The 22,246-nt window shown below is 52.4% G+C and overlaps 1 protein-coding gene across 2 annotated transcripts in view; it reads right to left on the bottom strand.

The window, feature by feature from the left end:
- RNF213 (ring finger protein 213) overlaps positions 1 to 22,246 on the bottom strand; it is a 100,357-nt gene that overhangs the window by 26,793 nt on the left and 51,318 nt on the right. For both annotated transcript variants that reach the window (XR_013991933.1, XM_081028696.1), the window contains 18 exons: positions 20,940 to 22,095; positions 19,865 to 20,058; positions 19,499 to 19,657; positions 15,170 to 18,775; positions 13,808 to 13,944; positions 13,314 to 13,409; positions 12,338 to 12,456; positions 11,397 to 11,516; positions 10,729 to 10,874; positions 10,239 to 10,386; positions 9,975 to 10,113; positions 8,209 to 8,400; positions 7,270 to 7,415; positions 6,187 to 6,341; positions 4,348 to 4,548; positions 3,833 to 4,014; positions 3,262 to 3,382; positions 1 to 101 (listed from right to left, as the gene is read on the bottom strand). Coding sequence is in view for 1 of the 2 variants with exons in the window: in XM_081028696.1 (XP_080884822.1) it covers positions 1 to 101; positions 3,262 to 3,382; positions 3,833 to 4,014; positions 4,348 to 4,548; positions 6,187 to 6,341; positions 7,270 to 7,415; positions 8,209 to 8,400; positions 9,975 to 10,113; positions 10,239 to 10,386; positions 10,729 to 10,874; positions 11,397 to 11,516; positions 12,338 to 12,456; positions 13,314 to 13,409; positions 13,808 to 13,944; positions 15,170 to 18,775; positions 19,499 to 19,657; positions 19,865 to 20,058; positions 20,940 to 22,095 (7,118 nt within the window). In the remaining variant the exon portion in view is untranslated. The remainder of the gene's footprint in view (positions 102 to 3,261; positions 3,383 to 3,832; positions 4,015 to 4,347; positions 4,549 to 6,186; positions 6,342 to 7,269; positions 7,416 to 8,208; positions 8,401 to 9,974; positions 10,114 to 10,238; positions 10,387 to 10,728; positions 10,875 to 11,396; positions 11,517 to 12,337; positions 12,457 to 13,313; positions 13,410 to 13,807; positions 13,945 to 15,169; positions 18,776 to 19,498; positions 19,658 to 19,864; positions 20,059 to 20,939; positions 22,096 to 22,246) is intronic.

Genomic DNA, 22,246 nt, shown 5'->3' with positions numbered 1-22,246 from the left:
CGGGTGAAGGTCCTGCTGGCCTTGTCCTTGCATTCACGAAGAGTAGTCATCACGGCGTCAAAAGGCCTGTAGGTCTTCAGGTCAGAGTTCTCTTGTAGACACTGAAGGAGGACAGGCAGTGACCAGGAAGCGGATTAGCAGTGAGGAGGGCATAGGGCAGCCAGGCAAGGCGAATGTAACCCCCAGGGCAACAAACACACCCTCCACTCGCTCTCCAGCTGCTGACATGCACAGTCAGGACTGCCGTGTCTGTTCACGGGGCAAGGCTGTGCTGGGTGGAAGTTTCTTTAACGCTGAATGCTGTGATTATGCCACTTTGGGGAGGACGACATTCTCAGTTTCCCATTTCCCCTCTTCCTCTATTTTTACGGTCTGCCTCCCTCCTCCCATCATATTTCAAACTTGAAATGATAATATAACGACCACCGTGTGTCTACCACACTTTAAGCAATCTTAGCATTTTTGGGATATCTGCTTAGATCGTCTCTTAAAGAAACCACATGCTGTGGATACAGTTACAATCCAAGTGTATCCCTCCACTCGCCAGTGAGGAGCCTGTATGCACGCATGGACACTGTGACTGTTCTGAGTGCTCCTGAGTTTGACTTAGGGATCTCACTGTCTCTGAGTGTCTGCAACTTGCTCTTCTCACTGACGCGCATAGGCCCAGAGGATTCATGCAAACTGCTGTCCGGGTACCCACAGCACAGAGGAATATGTAAGGGAACTGTTTTCCGCTTCGTGGGTGGGTATTTAGAACATTCCCAAAGTTTTTCAAATACGAACCATTCTGTACCCAACATGCTTCCATGTGCTTGAGTACCAATAGGAAACTTCTCTAGGGTATATACTTGATAGATAAAAAATGTACACCTGCAAGGATACAGGATAGCTTAATGGGTGTGCTTCTGGAATTTTGTGTTCAGACATATTTGCACTAGATGTTTATATCATGTAAACCCTTGGACATTATCAGCTTAAGGAGAGTCCCCTCCTATTTCTAGTTGGCCAAGAGTATCTTTTTTCCAATGCTTCAGAAGCTCCAGGAGCTTTTATCAAATGCTTCTCTGTACCTTGAGATTATCATTTAGGGTTTATCTCTTAATTTGTTATGTAACTGATGACATTCATAGATTTTATGATTTTGAGCTATGTTTGAATTCCCAGGATTCTTTTACTTTGAAATAATACGTGTTTTTAATATCCCGCTGAATTTGATTTGTTCATCAACAGCCAAAGGATTTGAATAGATATGTCTCCAAAGAAATTAAAAAATGTGCAATGAGCACACGGGAAGGTGCCCCCATCGCTAGGGAAATGCAAATCACAGCCATGAGACCCGACTTCAGCCGCGTTAGGAAGGCTATTATAAACACACAGAGAGTGAGTGTTGGCAGGGATGTGGAGAAATGGACCCTCGTACACTGCTGGTGGGGGTGTCAAATGGGGCAGCCACTGTGGAAACAGTCTGGTGGAGCCTCAAAAAATTAAACCGAGTTACCATATGACCCAGCAATTCTTCTGCTGGCTACAGACCCCAAAGAGTTCAAAGCAGGGATTCAAGGCAAACAGACGCTGTACACTGATGTCCCTAGCAGCACGGTCGCTAAAAGGTGGCAACGACCTAAATGTCCATCGTCAGATGATGGATGAACAGCGTGGTCCATCCACATGGTGGAATGTCACTCAGCCTTCCAAAGGAAGGACATTCTGACACCTGCTGCAACGTGGACAACTCGGAAGACCTCATGTTAGTGAAATAAGCCCGTCACAAAAGGACAAACTGGAGAGTCAAACTCATACACAGAAACAGGTTAGAAGCTACAGGGGCTGGGGCAGGGGAATGAGGAGTCCTTGTTAATGGGAACAGGGTTTCAATTTTGCAAGATGGGAACGTTGTGGAGATGGGTGGTGGGCATGGATGTGTATGTAACTTGGCAAATGGGCTTCATGCCACTGAGCTGCACACCAGAAAGTGGTTAAATGATAAATTCTATTACGTATATTTCACCCCAGAAATAATGGCTGTGGCCTCGTGGTGAGACAGTGGATGGAAAAAATGGGGACATTGGACTGCAATGCTGATGCCCTTCTGCTCTGCAGCAAAACATCTGGTGAGACTGTCACCTGACAGAGCGAGACTGGACAGAGGCTCTCAGTGTCCGTGCGGGAAGAGTAGTCACGGGTATTTGCGTGGCGGATGGGGTGGCAGAGCGCCAGCTGTTTTCTCGAGTCCTTTCTCCAGTCCTTCTACCAAAAGCCCTCTAAGTGCTTTGTGGGCCCAGGCCACTCGAGAGTCCGCAGCCTGTGCAGCTAGCTGCAGCCGTGACCAAGTTCAGGGCACTGAGCTGTGCGTGTCCTGCCTGTGTTCTTGGAATGGGTGTGCCCTCCACTGCCCACAGCTTGAGACAGCAGAAAGGGCCCCTTCAGACCACAAGGTGGAAGTTGTGTACTCAGGACAAGAAAGGGACAAGACAGAGGAGCTCGGGCGCCTGCTCCGGGGGAGCTGGCACAGCACCTGGACTGCTGAAGGTCACTGAGCTCTCGGGGAGAGAGACAGGCTGACACTTTGCTTCTGCCATTGGTACTTTGGTCACGTGGGAGGAGACCGGTACCTCATGCCATGCCAGCCTCCCGGAGCACGCTCTGCATCACAAAGGCTGGACAGCGAACGCTGCTGGCAGTGCTCCGGTTTAGTTCCCGGGGTAAGTGAGGCGTAGGCCGTCTTCTACTGAGGGGCCATCGTTGCTGAAAGCATGGTCACAGAGGTGGTGGCTTTTCCTGCAGGGGCGCTGTCCCATGTCACTAGCTTTATAAAGGGGATCGAGGGGCAGAAGCATAGGGCTTCCTGTTCCCTTGGTCCCACTCACAGACAGTACCGTGTTCAGAAGTCCCCAACCCCAGCGGCATTCCCTGGCACCACCATCTTCCCCACCGTGACAGCACTGGCCAGCTCCCCAGAGGCCACACTGCTGGGCTGGGGCCACTGGAGGCCCGGGTGGAGCCGCCTCCCGCGGCCTTCCCAAAGGTTTTGTAAGCGTGAGTAGTTTCTATGAAATGATACGGCCTGACAGCACACGGGAGAGGGTACGTAGTTGAACAACTGAACATGGGCAATGTATGGCCCGTGTGATGAAATCCCGTTCCTGTGCACTTCTAAATAAAATTGTCAAAGTTGAAAGGGCACACACTGCTACCCGGACATGAGTGTCAGGTTGTGCTTCAGTTGTGCTTCAGCTTCGAGATGAGCCGACCACTCACCTTGTCCAGTAAGAAGACATACTCAGTCACCAGCTCGCACAGCTCAGGCATCTGGCTCTCGGTCCCCAGGAGCACGTGCTCCACGAAGAGCGCAATGGAGCAAATGCGATTCCAATGGGCTCTGTCAAGAGAGGGTGCCACTCACTCAACTGCGAGCGAGAGCGTTCGGTGAAGGGGGTGGAGAGCAGGTCTGAGCCCTCGGGGCATGCTTCCTGCCCTCCACGTGCTCTCCACCGCGTACCCCGGGCGCACTGCTGAGGCGCACTCACAGCACAGGCCTCGCCCCCACCCCATGACTATGCTGAGGGTGTACCCGCCCACCTGCCCCACTGTCACAGCACTCCTCCCACGGGATCCCCGTCACTCTGTGTACTCCCTAAACAGTCTCTTCTCCTCTGTGTCCAGCATCCACGTGAAGCCTGACCTTCAGTGAGGCTCCACAGATGGGAAGGGCGTGGATGAGGAAAGGGCCCCTTCCTGTGGCAGGAATGTCTCATGTGCCTAGGACTCATCAGGTAACTGGTGAACATGTGTGGAAGGGCGCAGCGAGGGCCGGGCTCCGGGGTCTCACCTGACTTCTCTGGTGACAGCTCCGGCCATGCCCGCGTGGGCAGGCAGGTACCCGTCGGACCACAGGAGCTCCAGGGGCATGGAGAGGTTCTTCACCATCTGTAGCCAAGCCTGGGGGCTGGGCTTTAGCAAGTCCCTTGTCAGCCGCTCAGTGCAGGCCATTGCAGCAAACACATCCAGATTCTGGGGAGACAGAGAGCAGGCCTGTGACTCAGCAGCTCCCCCCACCCCGCCCCCTCTGGCTGCTCTAATCCTAAATCCTGGGGCCCTGGCTGTTCGCCCTGCGTGTCCTCACGTTCCAGACTCAGAAGCTCATCGTCATTGTCTTGGAATACAGGAAGCACTTGTTAACTGTGCTCTTAGCATCTCTGAATTGTGCTGACACATGTGCCCCATGAAGCAGTCTCCCCTTTGGAGCATGGCCTGTAAGCTCTCCCTCCCAGGGGGACGCTGGGAGCACCCTCCCACCGGCAAGAGCAAAGCTGTCAGCACTGAGTGTCCCCAGAGGGGCCATACCATCTCACATCCTGCCAAGTCCGTGACGGCTGTGGTTAGGCTGTCCAGAATTGGGGGGTAGATGGTAAAAATTCTGGAGAAGTTCTGGAGCCGGACTCTGAAATGCTGGAAGGCAAGGTGTACCCACAGCAAGGAGATCTCTTCCTCTGGGCTTCCTGCTTTCAGCTGATTGATGCAGGACCACAGAGCCATCTGCAGAAACTGGATGAAAACCGAGCTTTCAGCATTTATTTGTAAATTACACACACGTTTTTTTCCCCATGGAAAATTAGAACTATTCAAAAACGACAAAAAAAGAAAATTAAAACTCATGTACACTATTATTCTATTCTTTTTTTTTTTTTTTTTAAGGATTTTTTTGTTGTTGTTGGGGAAGGGAAACAGGACTTTTATTTGGGACAGTGTGTACTTCCAGGCCTTTTTCCCAAGTCAAGTTGTTGTCCTTTTAATCTTAGTTGTGGAGGGTGACGTTCAGCTTCAAGTTGTTGTCCTTTCAGTGGAGGGCACAGCTCAGCTCCAGGTCCAGTTGCCATTTTTCTAGTTGCAGGAGGCACAGCCCACCATCCTTTGCAGGAGTCGAACCGGCAACCTTGTGGTTGAGAGCCCATGCTCCAACCAACTGAGCCATTTGGGAGGCAGCTCAGCTCAAGGTGCCGTGTTCAATCTTAGTTGCAAGGGGTGGAGCCCACCATCCCTTGAGGGAGTTGAGCCGGCAACCTTGTGGTTGAGAGCCTACTGGACCATGTGGGAATCGAACCGGCAGCCTTCGGAGTTAGGAGCACGGAGCTCTAACCGCCTGAGCCACCGGGACGGCCCATCATGCACACTATTATTATCCCTGGTTTACTTTTTGGTGTTGTCCCCTCTCGGCATGTTTATATTCATACCCCTCCTCCCTACTGTCCCCAAATTAGGATCACAGTATAGTCCTGATTTTTTTCCACTTAATGTTATGAACTTTTCTCTATTGTTACGAGTATTTGAAGAACATTGTTTTTTAATGGTTGCATGAAATCCATCAAATGGCCATACTCTAATGTGTCCAACCCTTAGTTCTGGACAATTCAGTTGCTTCTAATGTTCCATTTTTCAGAAACAAAGCTAAAAAGAACATTTCTGTGACTGAAATATTTGCCCACATAGCCAGTCACGTTCTCAGGACAGAATCACCCGTTCAGACTTTGTAAGGTTGTCAGTTCCTCCTGCAGGCGGTTGCCAGAAGCTCCATGCTAGTTCACAGCTGTCGGTAATGGAGGAACTTCTGCCCTTTTTGAAAAACCCGCTTTGCCACAGGGAGAGTTAAGGATAGTCTCTAAAAACTGCTCATGTTTTATTGACTCACTAGTGAGGCTGAGCAATTTTACCAGTGTCTTCTGGATGTCTGTTAATCATTGGTTTATAACATACACACATTTTTAAAAATTATTGCTTCCTGAGAATTAACCCTTAATTCTATCAGTTGTATGTTCTCCAATTTGTCACTTTCCTTTTTTATGTACTGAAGTTTGGAAGCTTTAGGTAGTCAGAAGTATTCTTTCCATTGAAATTTCCTTTATTATCCTGACCATATAATGGTCAGTTAAATATTTACCTAATTTTCTCCAAGAGAAACTAAACATTTGAGAAGAACACATTATAGGAAAACTAAGGTCTTTGTCATGTTCATGAAAAGCTCCATGTGTTAGGAGGCCGGCTGGGGTGGGGGCTGAGGGGGACAGCACTGAGCCACACCGGGGTTCCCCAGACCACACTCTGCTCCCAGGCACCACCCCGCCCTGACGTGAGAGAGCCCTGTGTTTGCATCCAGCCCAGCTTCACGCCGCCCCCGCCGGTGTTTACCTCCAACTCTATTCCAGGGGACACTTTCATGGTCATGATGAGGAAGTCCTTCATGTAACACTGCAGGAGCTCCCGCTGCTGCTCCAGGCTGAGCTTGGAGAGGAACCTGCCCAGGGGAGTCTGCTGGAAGATGCCCACAAGCCTGCGTGACAGTCCTGCAGGGGGGGCCCAAGAATGGCTAGGGATGAGGGCACAGTCCTGGCTCTTCCCTTACAGCCAGACCCTCAGCCTCTCGCAGTGACAGCCAGACCGTGAGAGGGGCAGGTTCTGCTGAACACAGCTCACCCCAATAGGGAGTCGGCGGCCTGAAGTCATGCTCATTTCTAGGTATGTTAGCCATTTATTGTACGGGGATGGCAGACCCAAAGGCAGAAGTGATGATACATGTCGGCCACAAACAACCTAGCTAGCCCCAGAGGGACAAAACGATCTGACAAAGACCGAGTTTTATGTCTATCAAGTCAATATGCTTCAGAGCCCCAGGGCCAGAGCCTGGGGTGCTCTTCAGGGTCATGGTCATGTGCTGTTCCAACTAGAAAGACAAGCCTCCCGGTGATGGGGTGCTGCCCCAGGCGACACGCCATCATAGAAGGAAGAGCAGGGCGGCTTCGGGTCTGGCCTTCAAACAGAGAAACACGCTTTCCCCGGCACAGAGAATGCTTCGAATTTACTCAGAACACGGGGCAGGATGCTTCCACAGAAAAATAAGTTCATGTTCAAGTGTCCTGACCTGTATCTCTTTATGGCACTCCTCTAAGTAAACTTTGCAAAGATTCTATCACGTATGAAAGAAGACTTTCCCCAATGGGCTGGATTTCCTGGAATGCTGATGGCCAAACTACTGGGCATGTGACAGCACAGCAAGGTGCCACATGGTCCAGAAGGACCACGGCCAGTCAGCTTGGACAAAGATACTCTACTCTCATCACTAGCAGTCACTGAGAAAAGCCCAACTGAGAACATGTCTGAGGTCCTGGTGCCCCAGCTGTCCAGGAGCTCCAGAATAGGAATGACCACCACACGGCAGCGCATGGGGTTCCCTTGCTGCCAGAACTCGCCATTTCACTGCATCCCGAGGCTCACCTTCAGTGTTTGTGATGTACTGAGCCTGGACCCATAGCTCTTCCAGGTAGTCTCTGATTCTCCAGCTGAAAGGGACGTTGTTGTAGACATTCTCCGGCAGGTCCATGTGATGGTGCACCAGGAGGTAGGACATCTCACTTTTGGATCTGCAGTCGCGCAAATGAGGACAAAGAGTATGATTAGTGAGGAGTCACTCAAGATGCAAGACAGCGGTCACCACTGAGGGCCGTTCGTCTCAACCCACAAGCACGGGGAGCTCTAAAGGCTATGAAGGCAGCCCACTGGTCCGTGTCACAGCTCAGGGCTTCGGTTATCAAGGAATCTGTTTTACAGACAACACAAACAGAGACCACGACAGGGAGACGTGAGGTGGGCCGCGCAGGTCTTGGGAAGCCTGGACCTAGCCTTGCCTTGTGTGGACAGAACACGACTTATCAGAGTGGGTCTCTCTCGACCAGCAGTGTCTTGTCTTCTAAACAAGTGTGTCCACCAGTGATTCAGAATTCCACTTCACATGCATATTCTTTATTAACGTACACCCCAGAATTGAAGCTCCCTAAAATTCAAACAGGATGCTTTTGGGAGGCCAGCTGAGCTCAACGCAATGTCCAGGACAGGGAGCGGGTCCCAGCAGGGAAGCACACGAGTCACACAGGTGCGGCTTCCCTGGTGAGGCCAAGCCGACACAGACCATGTCAGCCCACTGTGCTCGGAGAGCGTAGACACGAGGACAGCAAAGGAGGAAGCAAAGAATTCTCAGGGCATCAGTGAAATCCCCTTTGTACTGTGACGTCACAACCCTTTGGCGGCAAAAAGAGCCAGTTTCCACGTGAGTTTAAACTCAGCACCCACGCCCCATCACACACTTGGGGAATCACATTACGTGTGCTGCTACATGAGGGTTTTTTCCTTTCCACGAAAAGAAGCTCTTCTATTCACCTTGCGGTGTTCTCCACGAGAGGAATGTTCAGAAACTTCATGTCACGGAAAATAAACATCCACAGGTCTCTGACCCAGGGTGGAGAGTCCGGCATGGTCAGCAGCTCCAGGTTGCCGTCTCTGTCGATGACAGAGACCAAACTCGCCAGCAGAGGGGTCACGGCACCCTGGACGCGCTTCCAGAGGGTGTGCCTGCAGCACAGGAGAGAGGCACCCCCAGTTCCAGGTGAGATCACAATGGGAAAGTACACGGTTATCCCGAAGTCAGTGGTGGTGGTTGCTGGTTTTGGACACTAGACCTGAGTACTTACATATATAAATTTTGTTGCTTATATTAACTACACGACACTGTTGTTATAATTACATTTATACACAACAATAACCTATAATTCACTTCAAAACTCTTGTGGTAAAGCATATAAAATCTATTGCTAGGTAGTTAATACTGGGGGAAAAATGCAAGCTGTATTTTAAAAAGAAAAGAACATATATTCAAGTTTTTTAAGTATATAGTACCTAGGAAACTGGAGAGAATTCTGAAAACCCGAGTCTAAAGACTATCACGATTTGGACTGCTGAATCCCGAGAAGGCAAAGGACTTTGGTCCAAAACACATGAATGGTGACCAGTTCGTCCCCACAGCCTGTGGTTGGGGACCGGCCAGCTCCAGAGCTCTGCCTGACACCTGACACAGGTGAGTTCAATGGGGGCAGCTCTGACGGCTAGGTTCAGAGGCTGTACAGACCTCGCCCCTGACTTGGGGTGAGGTGGTCCAGTCCCAGCGCTACAGCAAGTCACAGAGCGCTGACAGGTAGGACACCACACCCCTCTGAATACCTGGCACATGGGAAGGTGAGTCACTGAAGCAGTGGTGTGAAAGAAGTATTTATGTAAAATTAAATATTTAGTCAAGTCCACAGGAGTAACTGAGGGCATATCTGATTTTACAGAATTCCTTACTCAGGAAGTATCATCAGGAAAGAAATTAAGGATAGTTGGAGAAAAAGAGGGAAGCAGAAAAGCCCCTGCAGTCACCAAACCGCAGTAATAAGCTCCCGCTGGCCGTTCGACTCTGGCTGCTTCCAACCCCTCCCGCCGATGGCACAAGGGCTGGACGCCCAAAGCCGAGTCCATGGGCATCGAAGGGGCTGGACCTGGAAGGGGCCTATGGGTGCGCGAAACTTCTTCAGAGACGAGGAGACTGGAGCCAAAGCGACAAGCAAGGTGTAAGATGACCCTGCCAACGAAGGCTGGGCAGACTCTCGCACCGGGATCCAGGGCATCCCCTCCGTCCTCTGCCACACAGGTCACAGGCTTAGGCACAAGAAAAGGGTCACTGTTGTACAAACAAAGGCCCACTGGCAACAAAGGAATTCTCCGGGGCCTTCTTTTTGTAGTGAAGCAGAGCCCCGGGAAGACATTTTCTCTTCCCTGCCTGCGTATCACCTCGTGAGCCGAGTGCCCCACAACAGCGTCCGTCTCTCTGATTTGCGACAAACGTTACGTCCTGGAAGAACAGATATTCTATTTTTTAAGGGTGGTTGTTACTATGAAAAACTTGAATCCCAGACAGGAGTCGGCAAACCCCCACGTAACCGCCACCCAGACCGTCTCGTACTGTTTTGGGAGGAAAGAACAAAAAGGCCGCGTTGAAATGCTCAGCCACAGGTCTGGGCGCCCTGACGTCGTGGGGCAGGGCACACGTGCAGCGGAGGCCCGTGGGCGCCCACGCACACCGCAGCTCCGCCGGGAGGCGCCTCGCCTACCTGAACGTGCCTGCCTCCTGGAGGGCGTCGGGGTTGGAGGCCTCCCTCACCACCCACTGCTTGACACTGACCACGTAGCCGTCTTCCTGCTTCCTTAAGAGGTCGTGGAGGCGCATCTTGGCTGCTTGTGAGAAAGCGGCTGCAAGCGAGCAGAGGGGCCGTGAGCTCCCCGAAGCCAGGGCCCAGGCTGCGGCCCGCCCGCCCGCCCGCCCGCCACGCCGCCCGCCCGCCCGCCCGCCACGCCGCCCGGCGGCGCCGCCCCACCTGCGCGCTCGTCCTCCTCCGCCAGGAGCCCGAGCAGAAGCTCCACCCTCCGCACGCCGCGCAGGCGCCGCTCGTGCTGGTCTCGGAGCATGCGCACGGCGCTCTGCACGCAGCTGCGCAGCAGGCTGCTGGTGTCCAGGACGCGCGTCTGTCCGGGGAGACAGCCCGCTTCCGGTCAGCCAGGCCCACGGGGGAGCGCAGCCTGGGAGACGGGGCCCTCGCGGCGCCTCCCGCCGGGGCCCGCAGCGCCTCCACTGGCCCGATTCCTCTGAGAGCCGCTGGGTGCTCGGGGCCAGGAACAGGGCGAGGCCCACCAGGACGCAGCAGGAAAAGCCTGGCCGGCCCCGTCCTGGTGATTCGTCCACGCTCGCCGCGTGGAGGGACAGGTGCCAGGCTAAGTAAGCTCTGTGCGGCTGGGTCTGCTCCCCGGCGCCGGGTGGCAGGCGTGAACGCCTCAGGGGCCCAGGGACGAGAAAGGGCTGGAACTCACGTGGCTTCTCCGCAGCGCAGAGGCCTCGCTTTCCATCGCCTCGGAACATTCCGTTTCCATGTCCAGCTCAGGTGTTTCCCCGGGATCTTCGGTCTCTGTTTCCATCGCCTCCTCGTGGCTGCCGTGGGCCCCAGGTCTCCTCTCGGCTGCAACAGAAGCAACACCTTCAAGTTACTGCGGAGAAGACGGACCGGGACGCTGGCAACACCAGCCGTGAGCTGTGTGCCGGGCACTGGCCAGCAGGCATCCCTGGCACCTTGCTCCAGTGGGGCCCCCAAGGAGAGGCCAAGGGCACGCGGCTCAGCCTCCCATTCGCCCACTCAGGAATCCTCCAGCGCAACCCCTTATGTCCATCCTGGGCTCTGACGGCAGATGCAGGAACCAAGGCCTGACACGTGCCGCAGGCACTCACTTCCACAGCCCCACGCACCCACAGAGCCACTTGTTCAGGTGGACATACTGCCGTCTGCGTGGCTGTGGAGAGCAGGGTGCCCAAGGAGTCACCATCTGTCAGCTCAGCAAACACGTGCTGAGCCGCAGCTGAGGGGCAGGGGCGAGGACTGAAAGGTGATGCACAAAAGCATGGTGGCCCTGTCCTTACAGCGCAGGGCTCTGCCTGGCTGCCACTCCTGCCATCCCGCGTCCCCAAAGACTTCCTCGAGGCTTACACTCAGGTGTGTTATCTGGATGAAACAGCTGGCTGATGGTCACCTTCTGCAGCTTCGTCACATCCGAAACCATGACTGTGGATCTCCGGAGGTCATCAATGTGCACAGATTGCCACAGCCCTGTGGGGAGCAATGCCACCCAGCGTCATCCCCTGTGTCTTCTGTCACAGGCAGCGATACACCACATGTCCCGGTGAGCACACTGCCGCTGAGGGAGCAACTGCTGCCATAGCGTCTAAACCCTTGGATATACGTAGAAGCCACCTGACCCATGTGTCAGCAGCTGTCCCATCAAAAGCCATTTTATGAACTGAAATAACGGACTTGTACAGGCTACCTGAAGAAGGCCTGTGGCTCTTTTACGTTTCTGTTATTCTGCTTGCTGTGTCATAATCAGTAAAGGAGCTCTGGTAAGGTTTACCTCCCAGTATCTATGAAATTATATTAAAGTAAACCATCATTTGCCTATTTCTAAAGTATCAATTTTCTTATATAATAAATATTTGGTGAGCCATTCCTCAGAAGAGAGAGAAGTTAGAGGGAGGGGGCAAAAAGAGAGGGATGGGGGGTGGGAGAGAGAGAGAGAGAGAGACTGATTAAATATAGCACCCGCCCACCCTGAAACGCATAAAGTATCAGGCGTTCCTAACAGTGTTAGGTGGGAATGTTCTCTGCATGATCTGATCATAAAAGGTGAGGACCCAGAGGAAATTTGAGTGTTTATCCACAACTTTCTAAAGGAAATGTAGCATATTGGAGCAGCAAATCAGAAGCTCAGTGTTTTGTGCCATAATCAAGTAGGAATTTCTAACTGCATCTGAAACAAGTATCGCTGAGATTAGCATTCATATTCTAATTTTAGCCTGGTACACTCTAGGATCAAATTAGAAATAACTCGAACGATATTTAAAAAACCACATTCATTAACTGTTTGGTCCTACCTCCATGGAACCCCACGTAGGATGTTCCGCTTTCCATCCGGGACAGTTTTGTGATGAAATAGATGAAGATACAGTCCGTATTTCCTTGTATCTTATTGATTTCATTTATAGCAGAATACCTATTTTTAAAACAAGCAAAACCAAGCAAATAAACAAAGCCCAAGTTGGGAAGTGGCTGAAGGGTATCCTAGGAGCTGTTGTGTTCCATCTCAGGGTCTCACTTTTTGTAGTTTTAAATAAATGTAACACCCTCACAATGACCTCTCCTGTGAGAGTGAGGGCACGTTATGTGCTTTCTTGCTGGGATTATTTCCTTCCCATTCCTGTCTGCTTCTGTTTTGAAGTGGCATTTCTTGTTGATCAGAAACCTTAACTTGGGATCCCAGGTGGGCCTGCCCTAGTCCTACTAAGCGCAAGCCTAGGGGAACCTCCAATTTCAGGACACAGGGTTCTGTGAACACACAACCAGAGGCCAACGACAATCGTGATGTGAAGTATGGCATCCAGTGCTTTAAAAGGCCCAGAAACCACTCTTCCTTTAAGTCGTAAGGGAACACAGTTGGTTATGAAAGCATCAGATTCCCCCTAGAAACACTAGAAAAATGTCCACGAAGTACAAATGAAATCATTTACATACTGCTACTGCCCTTGAACTTGCAATAAATTCAAATTGTGTCATTTAAAACTAATAATTACCAAAACATGTCCGCAAACACGTTTCAAGGACAGTCTTTTGTATCCTACTAATATTCCATTAGCTACATGTCTTACATTTTACCATTTTTGTATTATTAGCTTTTCCCCTCTTTGCTTCTCTTTAGTCTCTCTAGCCCACATTTAGGGGAATGAAAAAGGGCATTTTCATTTATGTGTTTATGATGATGCTATGCTGTTTTCAGGGAAGAGATTCCTTAGGAGCGCCCAAATAAATTTTGGGTTTCCTGTGTGATTTCTGAGAAAAATCACAAGAACATACTTCGCTGAGGCAATGAGCTGAGCACTACGAACTTCATCTTCAAAATCTGTTTGAACAATGAGGATTTTATATGTGGCCGTGCTAGTCAAGCAGTTTCTGAAAAAGAAAAGGAAATTATGATGATGAGTTCTCCGTCCTAAAAAATGGGGGATATCCAGTCCCCCAGAGTGATGGGAACTATACGGGCTGCGTAGAAACAGTTCAAGTGGGGTTCTCCTGCACAGGTGAGTAGGTCATCCAGTGGAGAAGGAATAAACCTCAGTAAATGCTTCCTGAGGAGACAGGACCGGGTTTCAGAGAAGGACGTTTACGCAGAAGGTAACAGCGAAGAAAGGCAATTGGAGAATTTCACAATGGTCCTTTTCAGAGTCACATGTCCTCGACACCCATTAACCCATACTGGTGATAACTCCAGTGGTTACGAGAGCCATATTAATGAAATCCCAGTCGGGGCCGAGGGTGAAGGGGAACAGAAGGGAGGCAGGGGACCTTACCGGACTTCTCGGAGGAAGGAGTACTCAGTGTCAAACTGCTGCAGTGACAGGATTGTGGGTTTCAAGGCCTCACCCTTGATTTCCGCAGCCAACATCTCACAGTCGTGACTGGTGAGCAGTCTGGAGAAGGTGGTGATCTGCACACGCAGGAAACGCAAATCATTGGCTAGAATTCAGGGAAAGGTCGCATGTCCGCTAGGTTTACATCCCAGAAACGTGACAATGTTTAGCAAGCCCTTCTGTGGGCCAAGCACTGTGCAGCTGGAAAATAGACAGGAAAGACTCCAAACCCAGAGTTTTTAAAAACGAGGCAGAACTATCAGAAGGCACTGACTGGAGAGAAAACACCCTGTCCCTAGGATGCCCTGGATCCCCTTCCAAGATGCCAGAATCTCTTCCCCCTTTGGTCCTTACTGGAAATTCTGATGATCCCTTATGGCTCAGTACAAATTCCGTTTCTTCCCTTGCAATGTCGTGTCATACTTTCAGATGGAGTTAGAAGATGACAACCCTTCCTTCCTATGGCTGGTGACAATTCTCCTCCACCCGGGATCACACTGCATAGTGCAACCAAAACACTCCTTAAGGGCACGTTGATCTCATGGCTGCCGAGCCCCACCTCCAGGCTGGCCTCACCACTGAGTATCCAATCCCTGTGTCCACTACGTGACAGACGTGTGTACTTGGGTGTCAGAGGGGCACCAGGGCCTCTCCCAAATACAATCTACCACTGCCTCCCCAAACCTGCTGTTCGTCCCAGGATACTCTGCTGTGTGTGACTGAACCTCCTGCCATCCTAGGAATACCCGGGGGCTCTTCCATCTCCCACAGCCCTTATATGGAATCAGTCTTTCACTCTGCCCATCTGCTTCCCATTCCTCAGCTCACCCATCTGTCCTTCTCTGCTTTGAATACTGATAGCAGCCTCTCTACTGGTCTATCTTTCCTATGACTTAGCAGAGTTTTTCCCCCATCTCCCAGGGAGGGGGACACATCTCAACACACATTCCTCCACACTGCCCCCTGTGCAGGACAGCCCAAGCTCCTCAGGGCCGTAGACAAGGTACCCCATGAAGCTTCCCTTCTCTCGGCACTCACGGCCTGGAACATTCAGCTTCATCAGCGACCCCGTCCCAGCTTCCTGCACAAATAGTGCTATCTCACACCAACACACCGTGGTTCAAGCAAGGCCCTCTCTACCTTGCCACCCACACTTCCCAACCCGCCGAGGGCCAGCTCTCAACACACATTCCTTTATGGTTCCTTGCCACTGACTTGGGAAGAGTCTTAACTTGGTGACACTCGGGGTCAAGGACTCTGGGGTGCAAGAGGCTAAGGGTAAGGGTGTCAGGAGATGGTCACCTCTGTGAAGACGGCACGGCTCTCCAGATCCGTCGTGCGCAGGTGATTCTGCAGGAAGTCTGCGAAGGAGTCGTGCTGCTGCCGATCGTAGTATTCTTGGGACAGCGAATGTGCCTCAAACAGGCTCAGCGAGGATGCACTCAGCCGGACCACAGCGTCGGGCGTGGCGCAGCCCAGCAGGGTCCGTTTGGCTTCCTCCAGGACCCGCTGGTACACGTCGTCAGTCAGGCGCCCAGGGCTGAGCCGCTCAGTGACCTGCAGCACCACCGACGCACAGGTGTCCGCGTGGTAGCCGATGAAGGCATCACAAGGGCTGTATTTGTGTTTGGCTACAAACTGCTCCGCTTTCATGTCTATGAACTTGTGTACCCAGACCTTGAGCTCCTCCACAATGTTCTTCTGCCACGTCTCCAGGACGGTGTTGATGTCCAGATAGTGCTTCTCGAGCCGGTTAATGAGGGGGATGGGAAAGTGCTTGTAGACAACGTCCTTCTCCTCGATGACGACCAAACGGAAGTCGGGGTGAACCCGACACTTGACCCGATGGGTGCCCAGGCCGAGGTCCACATACTTCTGGCCGCCCAGGTACACGTAGTACTGATTGAGGGCATCGTACAGGCTCTCGTACAGGTTCTGCAGGTTCAGCAGCACCACCATCTTGCCGGTCTCCATGCAGATTTTCACTCGGTTGATGTTTCTGCAGATCTGCGTGTACTCTTGGTCCCTGGGAAAGCTGGACCCAAAAATGATCTCGGGCTGCTGGCCATCCCCAAAGAGCATCTTCTGTAGAATCTGCAGGGCAACGTAGTTCCTGGTCAGCACAAGGAGGTAGCGGCACTCAGAGTCGTCCAGCTCTCTGCCCGGCTCCTTCCGATGGTCGTGGAACACGTTCTGCCGGATCAGCTGCATGGTGCTGACTTCCTCTGACTGCCTCACCTCGGGCAGGCTGGCCGCAAAAATGTCCAGGGCATCGATGCCATCTTTGCCACTGAAGTTCCGGAGGATGGCCTGGGCGATGTCCTGCGGGGAGGGCTTCTTCTTAGAAGCCTTTGCAGTGGCGAGGAGCATTTTGATGAGGCTGTAGTAGTCGCGAAGCCCGAAGAACTCCTTGTCCTGGCTCTTACACACTGTTTCATAGGCTTTGGCAAAGGGCTTGAAGTAGCCCTGGATTCTGTCCTGGATGAGGGGCTCTGAAGAGCAGATGCCCCTGGCACTGTCTACGAGCTCCTTCTTGTTGGGGCTGCCGCGGGACACAGCGATGCCGCGGTTCATCTTGGCAGGGTCCAAGGCCCAATTGGAGATGCCAATGAAGCCCACTTTCTTGTGGGGGGCGGGGTCGTCTTCAATGCACCCATCTTCCAGCAGCGGGTGCAGGGTCTTCAGGGGCATCTTAGGTGAGTCCTCTGCCAGCCCAACCTCATCCAAGACGACCACAGACACGTATTGCTGCAGGTCCTTGCCCTGCTGGAAGCGGGCACACTGCTTGAAGGTGCCTATGATGCCCTGCGGGGTAGAGTGCGGGCTGCACTGGAAGGACACCAGGTGGACCTGCTTCAGAGTCCGGAAGAGGTCCGAGTGAGCAGCCTGGCCTTGCATGGCGTCCGCCACGATGGTCTTGGCCAGAGACTTGGAGCTGCCAGGCTTCCCCACCAGGAAGAGCGGAATCTTCAGCTCAATGCAGATAACCATCATGAAGACGTTCTCTTTCAAAGCCAAGTTCCTGGCGATGGTTTTCCTCAGAGGGACACCACTCAGAAAAAGATCCTGCGTTAGCGTGATCTCCTCCAGCATCACCTTGCTGTTGTTATAGGGTTCCGGAAGGAACCTGCAAATGGCTTTCCGATACAATTCCTGGTTTTCTAAAGAGGCGTGGTAACATACCCCGATGGCCAGCACCAGCGACCAGAGAACAGGGTCTCTCTCGAAGTTGTTCTTGCTGATGCTGGACTCGTGCAGAAAGGACTGCAGCTTCGACAAGAGCATCTCGCTGTGGTCGTAAAACCACCTGAAGACTTTCACACAGCGCTCCACGTCCCGGAGGCTGACAAAGCTGCACTCGTTTTCTGTTTTCCTCATGAAACCCTGAGAGGCAGAAAGCACTTCACTGATCACGCACATCTCGTGTGGGTCTATGCAGCTGGTGTCCACCAGTCTTTGGACAATCTGCCCGATGTAGAGCTTTTCTGCAGCGTTGTTCAGCTGCCCAAAGTCCCACACCAGTGGAATCAGGCTCGGTGGCAGGGCATGTACCCGGTACACCAGCTGCCTCAGGGGGATGGAGCCCAGCCTGTCTGCCGTGTCCTCCGCACTCACCCTGTAGCCCAGGCCAGCCGCCTCCAGCCGCGAGATCATCTGCTGGGAGTGCTTCCGGTAAGGGTTGCAGGCTGCTATGATGTGCAAGCCGGAGTCCTCAGCCAGCCGCTGGCCACCCACTGTGCGATCGCACAGGACTTCTTTGATACAACTTATAGCTTCCGTTGTGTTGGCCTCATCGAAGAACAAGACCGTGTCCAAATGACATTCGTTCTTGTTCGAGATGGCGAGAGCTTCCGCCTCCCTGACTTTGGAGTAGATGGTGTCTGCCGTCGTACCCCCATGGACCTTGACCAACCTCATGGTTTCAGCATCTTTCCCGCTACGCCGGAGATCACTCAGGAACTTAATGAGTCTGGTTTTCCCACAGCCTGTCTCCCCCATGATGATAACAGGGATCCCGCACCGGAAACGCATCTCGATGGCAAGGATCTTAAGCATATTGTCCGTCGTCAGCTCATAGGTCTCATCTGGGTCAATGGGCCACTGGACCCCTAGCGTCAGGCAGAGTCGTTCCAGTTTCTCATGTCTGGGCAGCTGATCAAAATTGACATTGAAGGGTACTCTCTGAAGCAGTAGCCCCTGGTACAGCTCCATCGTCATGACGTCCCTCTTGATCACCCGCTGACTCAAGTGATCGATGGCGTCGACGCTGCCATTCTCATTGGGCTGCAAGTGGAAACCAATGAATGTCATGGACGTGTGGTCGTCGTTGAAGAACACATATGGATGGGGCTCTAACTCCCACCGCTTCCGGAGGGAGAAAGGGGCTATGTCTTCCTCCTTGACTCTGTCCATGGTGACCAAGTGCTTCCCGGGGCTTTGGTCGGACGTGTGAAGAGTCGGCGTGGCGAAGTCTCTCGCCATGAGGATCATGAAGGTCACCACAAAGTTCTTGAAGCCCCTCAGTGTATCTCCCACGATCCGCGGGTTGCAGAAGAGAGAGGCCTCACAGTCTCGGAGCTGATAGTTCAGGAACTGAGCGAAGTTCCAGAGCTCGGACCAGGACGGGTTGATCACCCCACAGTAAATCAGAAGGTGCTGCAGGCATCCCCCGGGGGTGCCTTCCACCTGGCCTTGGTACTGGAAAGTGTCCAGGCTCTGTTTCTCAAAGAACCGTTTTAAATACTGGAAAGGTCTTTGGAAAGTCTCACTGCAGAACTCTCTCTCATCCATTCCTGGCTCTCTGCAGTTCTCCTGAGGGTTCAGCAGCATGTCCATCACTTCCTTCGGAGGCCTGCAGGTGACTTTTGGAAAGACGTCAAGAAAGCTGAACTGGGGGGCACGTGTCCTCTGGAATGGGGAGAGATGAATAAAATGGTTACAGCTGAATTTCCTAAAACATGCTTTTGCATTTTAACCTTCCCTGTCTATACTGGACAGGCCTCCGTGAAAAAAAAAACAAACACAACACTTCTCTTAAAGCGGTTTTTGTAGAGTCCTTTCGGCATAGATTGTTAATGTTTGCACAGTTGGGTACTGTGGGGCCTGTGTTCCCAATGAGGACGTCCTTTTCTACACAAGCCCTTGATCTAAATCTCTCTATCATGAGTGTGTATGCGCATAAAACCTCCTCTTGGTAAGAAGTGTATATAATGAAAGTCTCCTTCCCACCCCGGCTGGCATTAAGAAAGGAAGTGCATACCTGTAAAATTTGTTAAAATTTGTTAAAACGTTCTTCTTGTAAGGAAATACAGTAATCTTAAATTATAAAAAAAAAAAAAAAAAAAAAGAAAGGCAGTGCTTCTCTCAGTAGATAAATTTGCTGCCTTCACCACACAGCTGGCACTTAACCCCGACACGCAGCATTAGTCAGGAATCAAACAAAACCAATTTAAGATGCTGCTAATTAACAAGAGTATTCTTATTCCAGACATTTAATAAAAGAAGTTTAAAGATTGATTTTCCTTGACTAACCCTGCACTCAATTGCTTCACTAGGGCGAAAGTGGGGAAATCACAAAACTGTGTCCAAGACTCCAGCCCCAGTGAAGGGAAGGTGCCCTGTAATACGCACTCGTTTTGAAGCCCTCTTAGGCGGTTGTGGTGAATCACTTTGCAGGATTTCAATGACATATAAATGGCGTGGGTTCCGAAGCCACATCTTCCCGTTTACATCCATTAAGTACTGTAGAATGAGGAGTTTGAAAAGAAACAGCCAAACTCCAGTCTTCACCTAAAGACAGAATTACATGGACTCATAAATATACCAAAGACGACAGGCTCTCCCAACCCCACAGAACTTCTCATTCTGTTCTTTGATACAAAGACAGAATATCAATCCATCATGGAGAAATCCTTCAGACTGGGGAGCAAGAAGCCGGGACAGGGAAGTCGTGTCTTTCCTGATGGGGCCACTCAGCTGGAATCCACGGACACTTACCGAAGAGGTCACATCAAAGTGAAATATCATGGGTGTTGCCTGATACGTGGCACCCAGGAAAGGCAGGAGAGAGACCAGGATTTGGTTCTCATCCACATGAGGGTCGATCAGTCGAATAATTTTTAGAGGCACTTTTTTCCCAGGGACCTTCCTTTGGAGAGTTTCATGCAATCTCTTCACGTACAGAGACTTTCCTGCAACGTTAAAATATGGAAATTAGGGCCAGGGCCAGGGACCCAGAGCAGGAGAATCCAGGAATATTTAGTACAAGTCACTTCTCTTTGTGCAAAATTTGAAACCAATACAACAGAACACAAGATTAAAGAACCCGGACCAGCCTGATGGCTCAGGTGGTTGGAGTGCCGCGCTCCTAATGCCATGGTCCCCAGTTCGATTCCCATATGGGCCAGTGAGCTGCGCCCTCTACAGCTAAGATCGTGAACAACGGCTCTCCCTGGAGCCGGGTTGTGGTGAGCGGCTGACAGCTGCCGTGGGCTGCTGGGGGCGGGTGGGGAGCACAAGGCTCCTAATACCAGCAAGGGCCAGGGAGCTGTGTCCTACACAAGTAGACTGAGAAACAACGGCTTGAACAGGAGGGAGGGGGAGGTGAAAGAAAGGGAGGTAAAAAGATTAAAGAACTCTCAAGTGTCCCAGCTGATTCCCTGGGACCATTGATGCAATCTACGCCACGTGGGGAGGGCGAAGAGGGTGACTCAACAGAAGGCAGTATTGTGAAATCATGGGGACTGGAGGGAGGTCAAGAGGCATTTGTCTCTTCTTAATACAGAGCAACTATGCCTCCTCCTGCTGTCCCGACACACAGCAACCCTGAAACGGCCCATGAGTTAAAAAAAAAAAGAGAGAGAGAGAGAAGCTTGTTTAGAGCAGGAAGGTGGGTTGGCTTCCAGGAACCAACTCACCTCTGCAATTTTAGATGAGCCATGCCTGCCTGAGACTCAGATTCCCCACGTGCAGAAGGGCTTCATGTGAGTCACCCCCTACCCTCATGGGACAGGGAAGGACCATCAGTGGCCCCAGGAAACGTGAGACCCATCCCCCCAGCAGCCATCATTACCAACGCCCGCTCTCGCCGAGGCCACAATCCCAACACACATCCGGTCTCTGAACACGGCAGCGGCTGACGGGGTCTGCTTTGGGACCTGGAAATGGTGCGCCAGGTAGGCCTGCACGGCCTCGAGGGGCGCCTGGGGCGTGAAGAGGACTTTGTGCTGGCTGAAGGCCGAGGGCAGGTAGCAGTGCTCCCGCTCGCTGTCACAGACCATGACGAGCTGGTACTTCTCACAGTGGCGCTGCGTGCACAGGCTCCGGAAAAGTGCCTCCACCCGGCAAGCCACCTCGTAGCTCAGCTGGTCTGCGTACAATAGGCTGTAGAGCCTGTGGCCCTGGGAACCTGGGGTCAGGCAGCGGCGCAGGAGCAGAGCCACCTCCTCGAACGTGGTTCCTGGGGTGCACAGCAGCACCTCATCGAACGTAGGCAGGGGCTGCGCCGCGGACTGCATGTAGATGGCCAGGGCGGCCGGCAGCACCTCTGAGGGGCCACAGAGGATGAGGTTGGGCTGGCCGATCTTCAGACCTTTGGGAAGCTCCCGTGTCACGGGAGGTCCGGCTGCCCTGGCCAGGTTAGCTAGACAGTGGCCGAGGGCGTCCAGGTCCAGGCAGTGAGGCAGGAAAGCACTCATGCACGCCATGGACTGTTTCATGATGACCTTCAGCTTGTCCACCAGGCTGGACTCACAGAAGAGCATCAGCGGCAACTCCTCCATCACTGTCCTCTCCTTGTACCTGGCGGCCCCGCCAACGGGCCTCCTGCAGGCCTGCAAGACGTCCTGAAGGGTGCAGTTCCGCTTGATGAAGGACAGCATGGTGAGGGCGCCGTCACTGGGCAGCTGGCTCCCGAGCTGCGAGCTCAGGTAAACCAGCTGCTCGGCCGTGTAGTAGTTGAGGTAAAAGTGCTGAGCACGCTTCTCGTCCACAAACTCCTGCCATTGGTCCAGGAAGTCCTCCATCTGCCTGCACAGGGCCTCCAGCAGCTGGGCCACTGGCATGCTGTCCGTGAGCTGGCTCAGCAGCCGCAAGCCGAAGTCCATGCGGATGGACACACCCTTCTGTGGGGAGCAGTACACCTTGGCTGTCCAGGTCCGGAACAGCATGTTGCCAGCAGAGTGAAGGTTGATGAAGGACTGCACGAGCCTCTGCACACTGCAGAACACCTGTTGCCAACAGAAGCCAGAGGCAGGCATCAGAGAGAGGAGAACACAGACAGATGGAGGATCTGAAGGGCTGGGGCTCCGTGTGACCACGGGAAGAGACCCCAGAGGCCGGCCTTCCTCACTTACACGATCTCTCCCTAAGGAAGGCAAG

This window comes from Rhinolophus hipposideros (genome assembly GCF_964194185.1).
Source record: "Rhinolophus hipposideros genome assembly, chromosome: 20".
Taxonomy (NCBI): domain Eukaryota; kingdom Metazoa; phylum Chordata; class Mammalia; order Chiroptera; family Rhinolophidae; genus Rhinolophus; species Rhinolophus hipposideros.
Note: the sequence above shows the minus strand (reverse complement) of the source record. Positions and strands in the feature narration are given on the sequence as shown.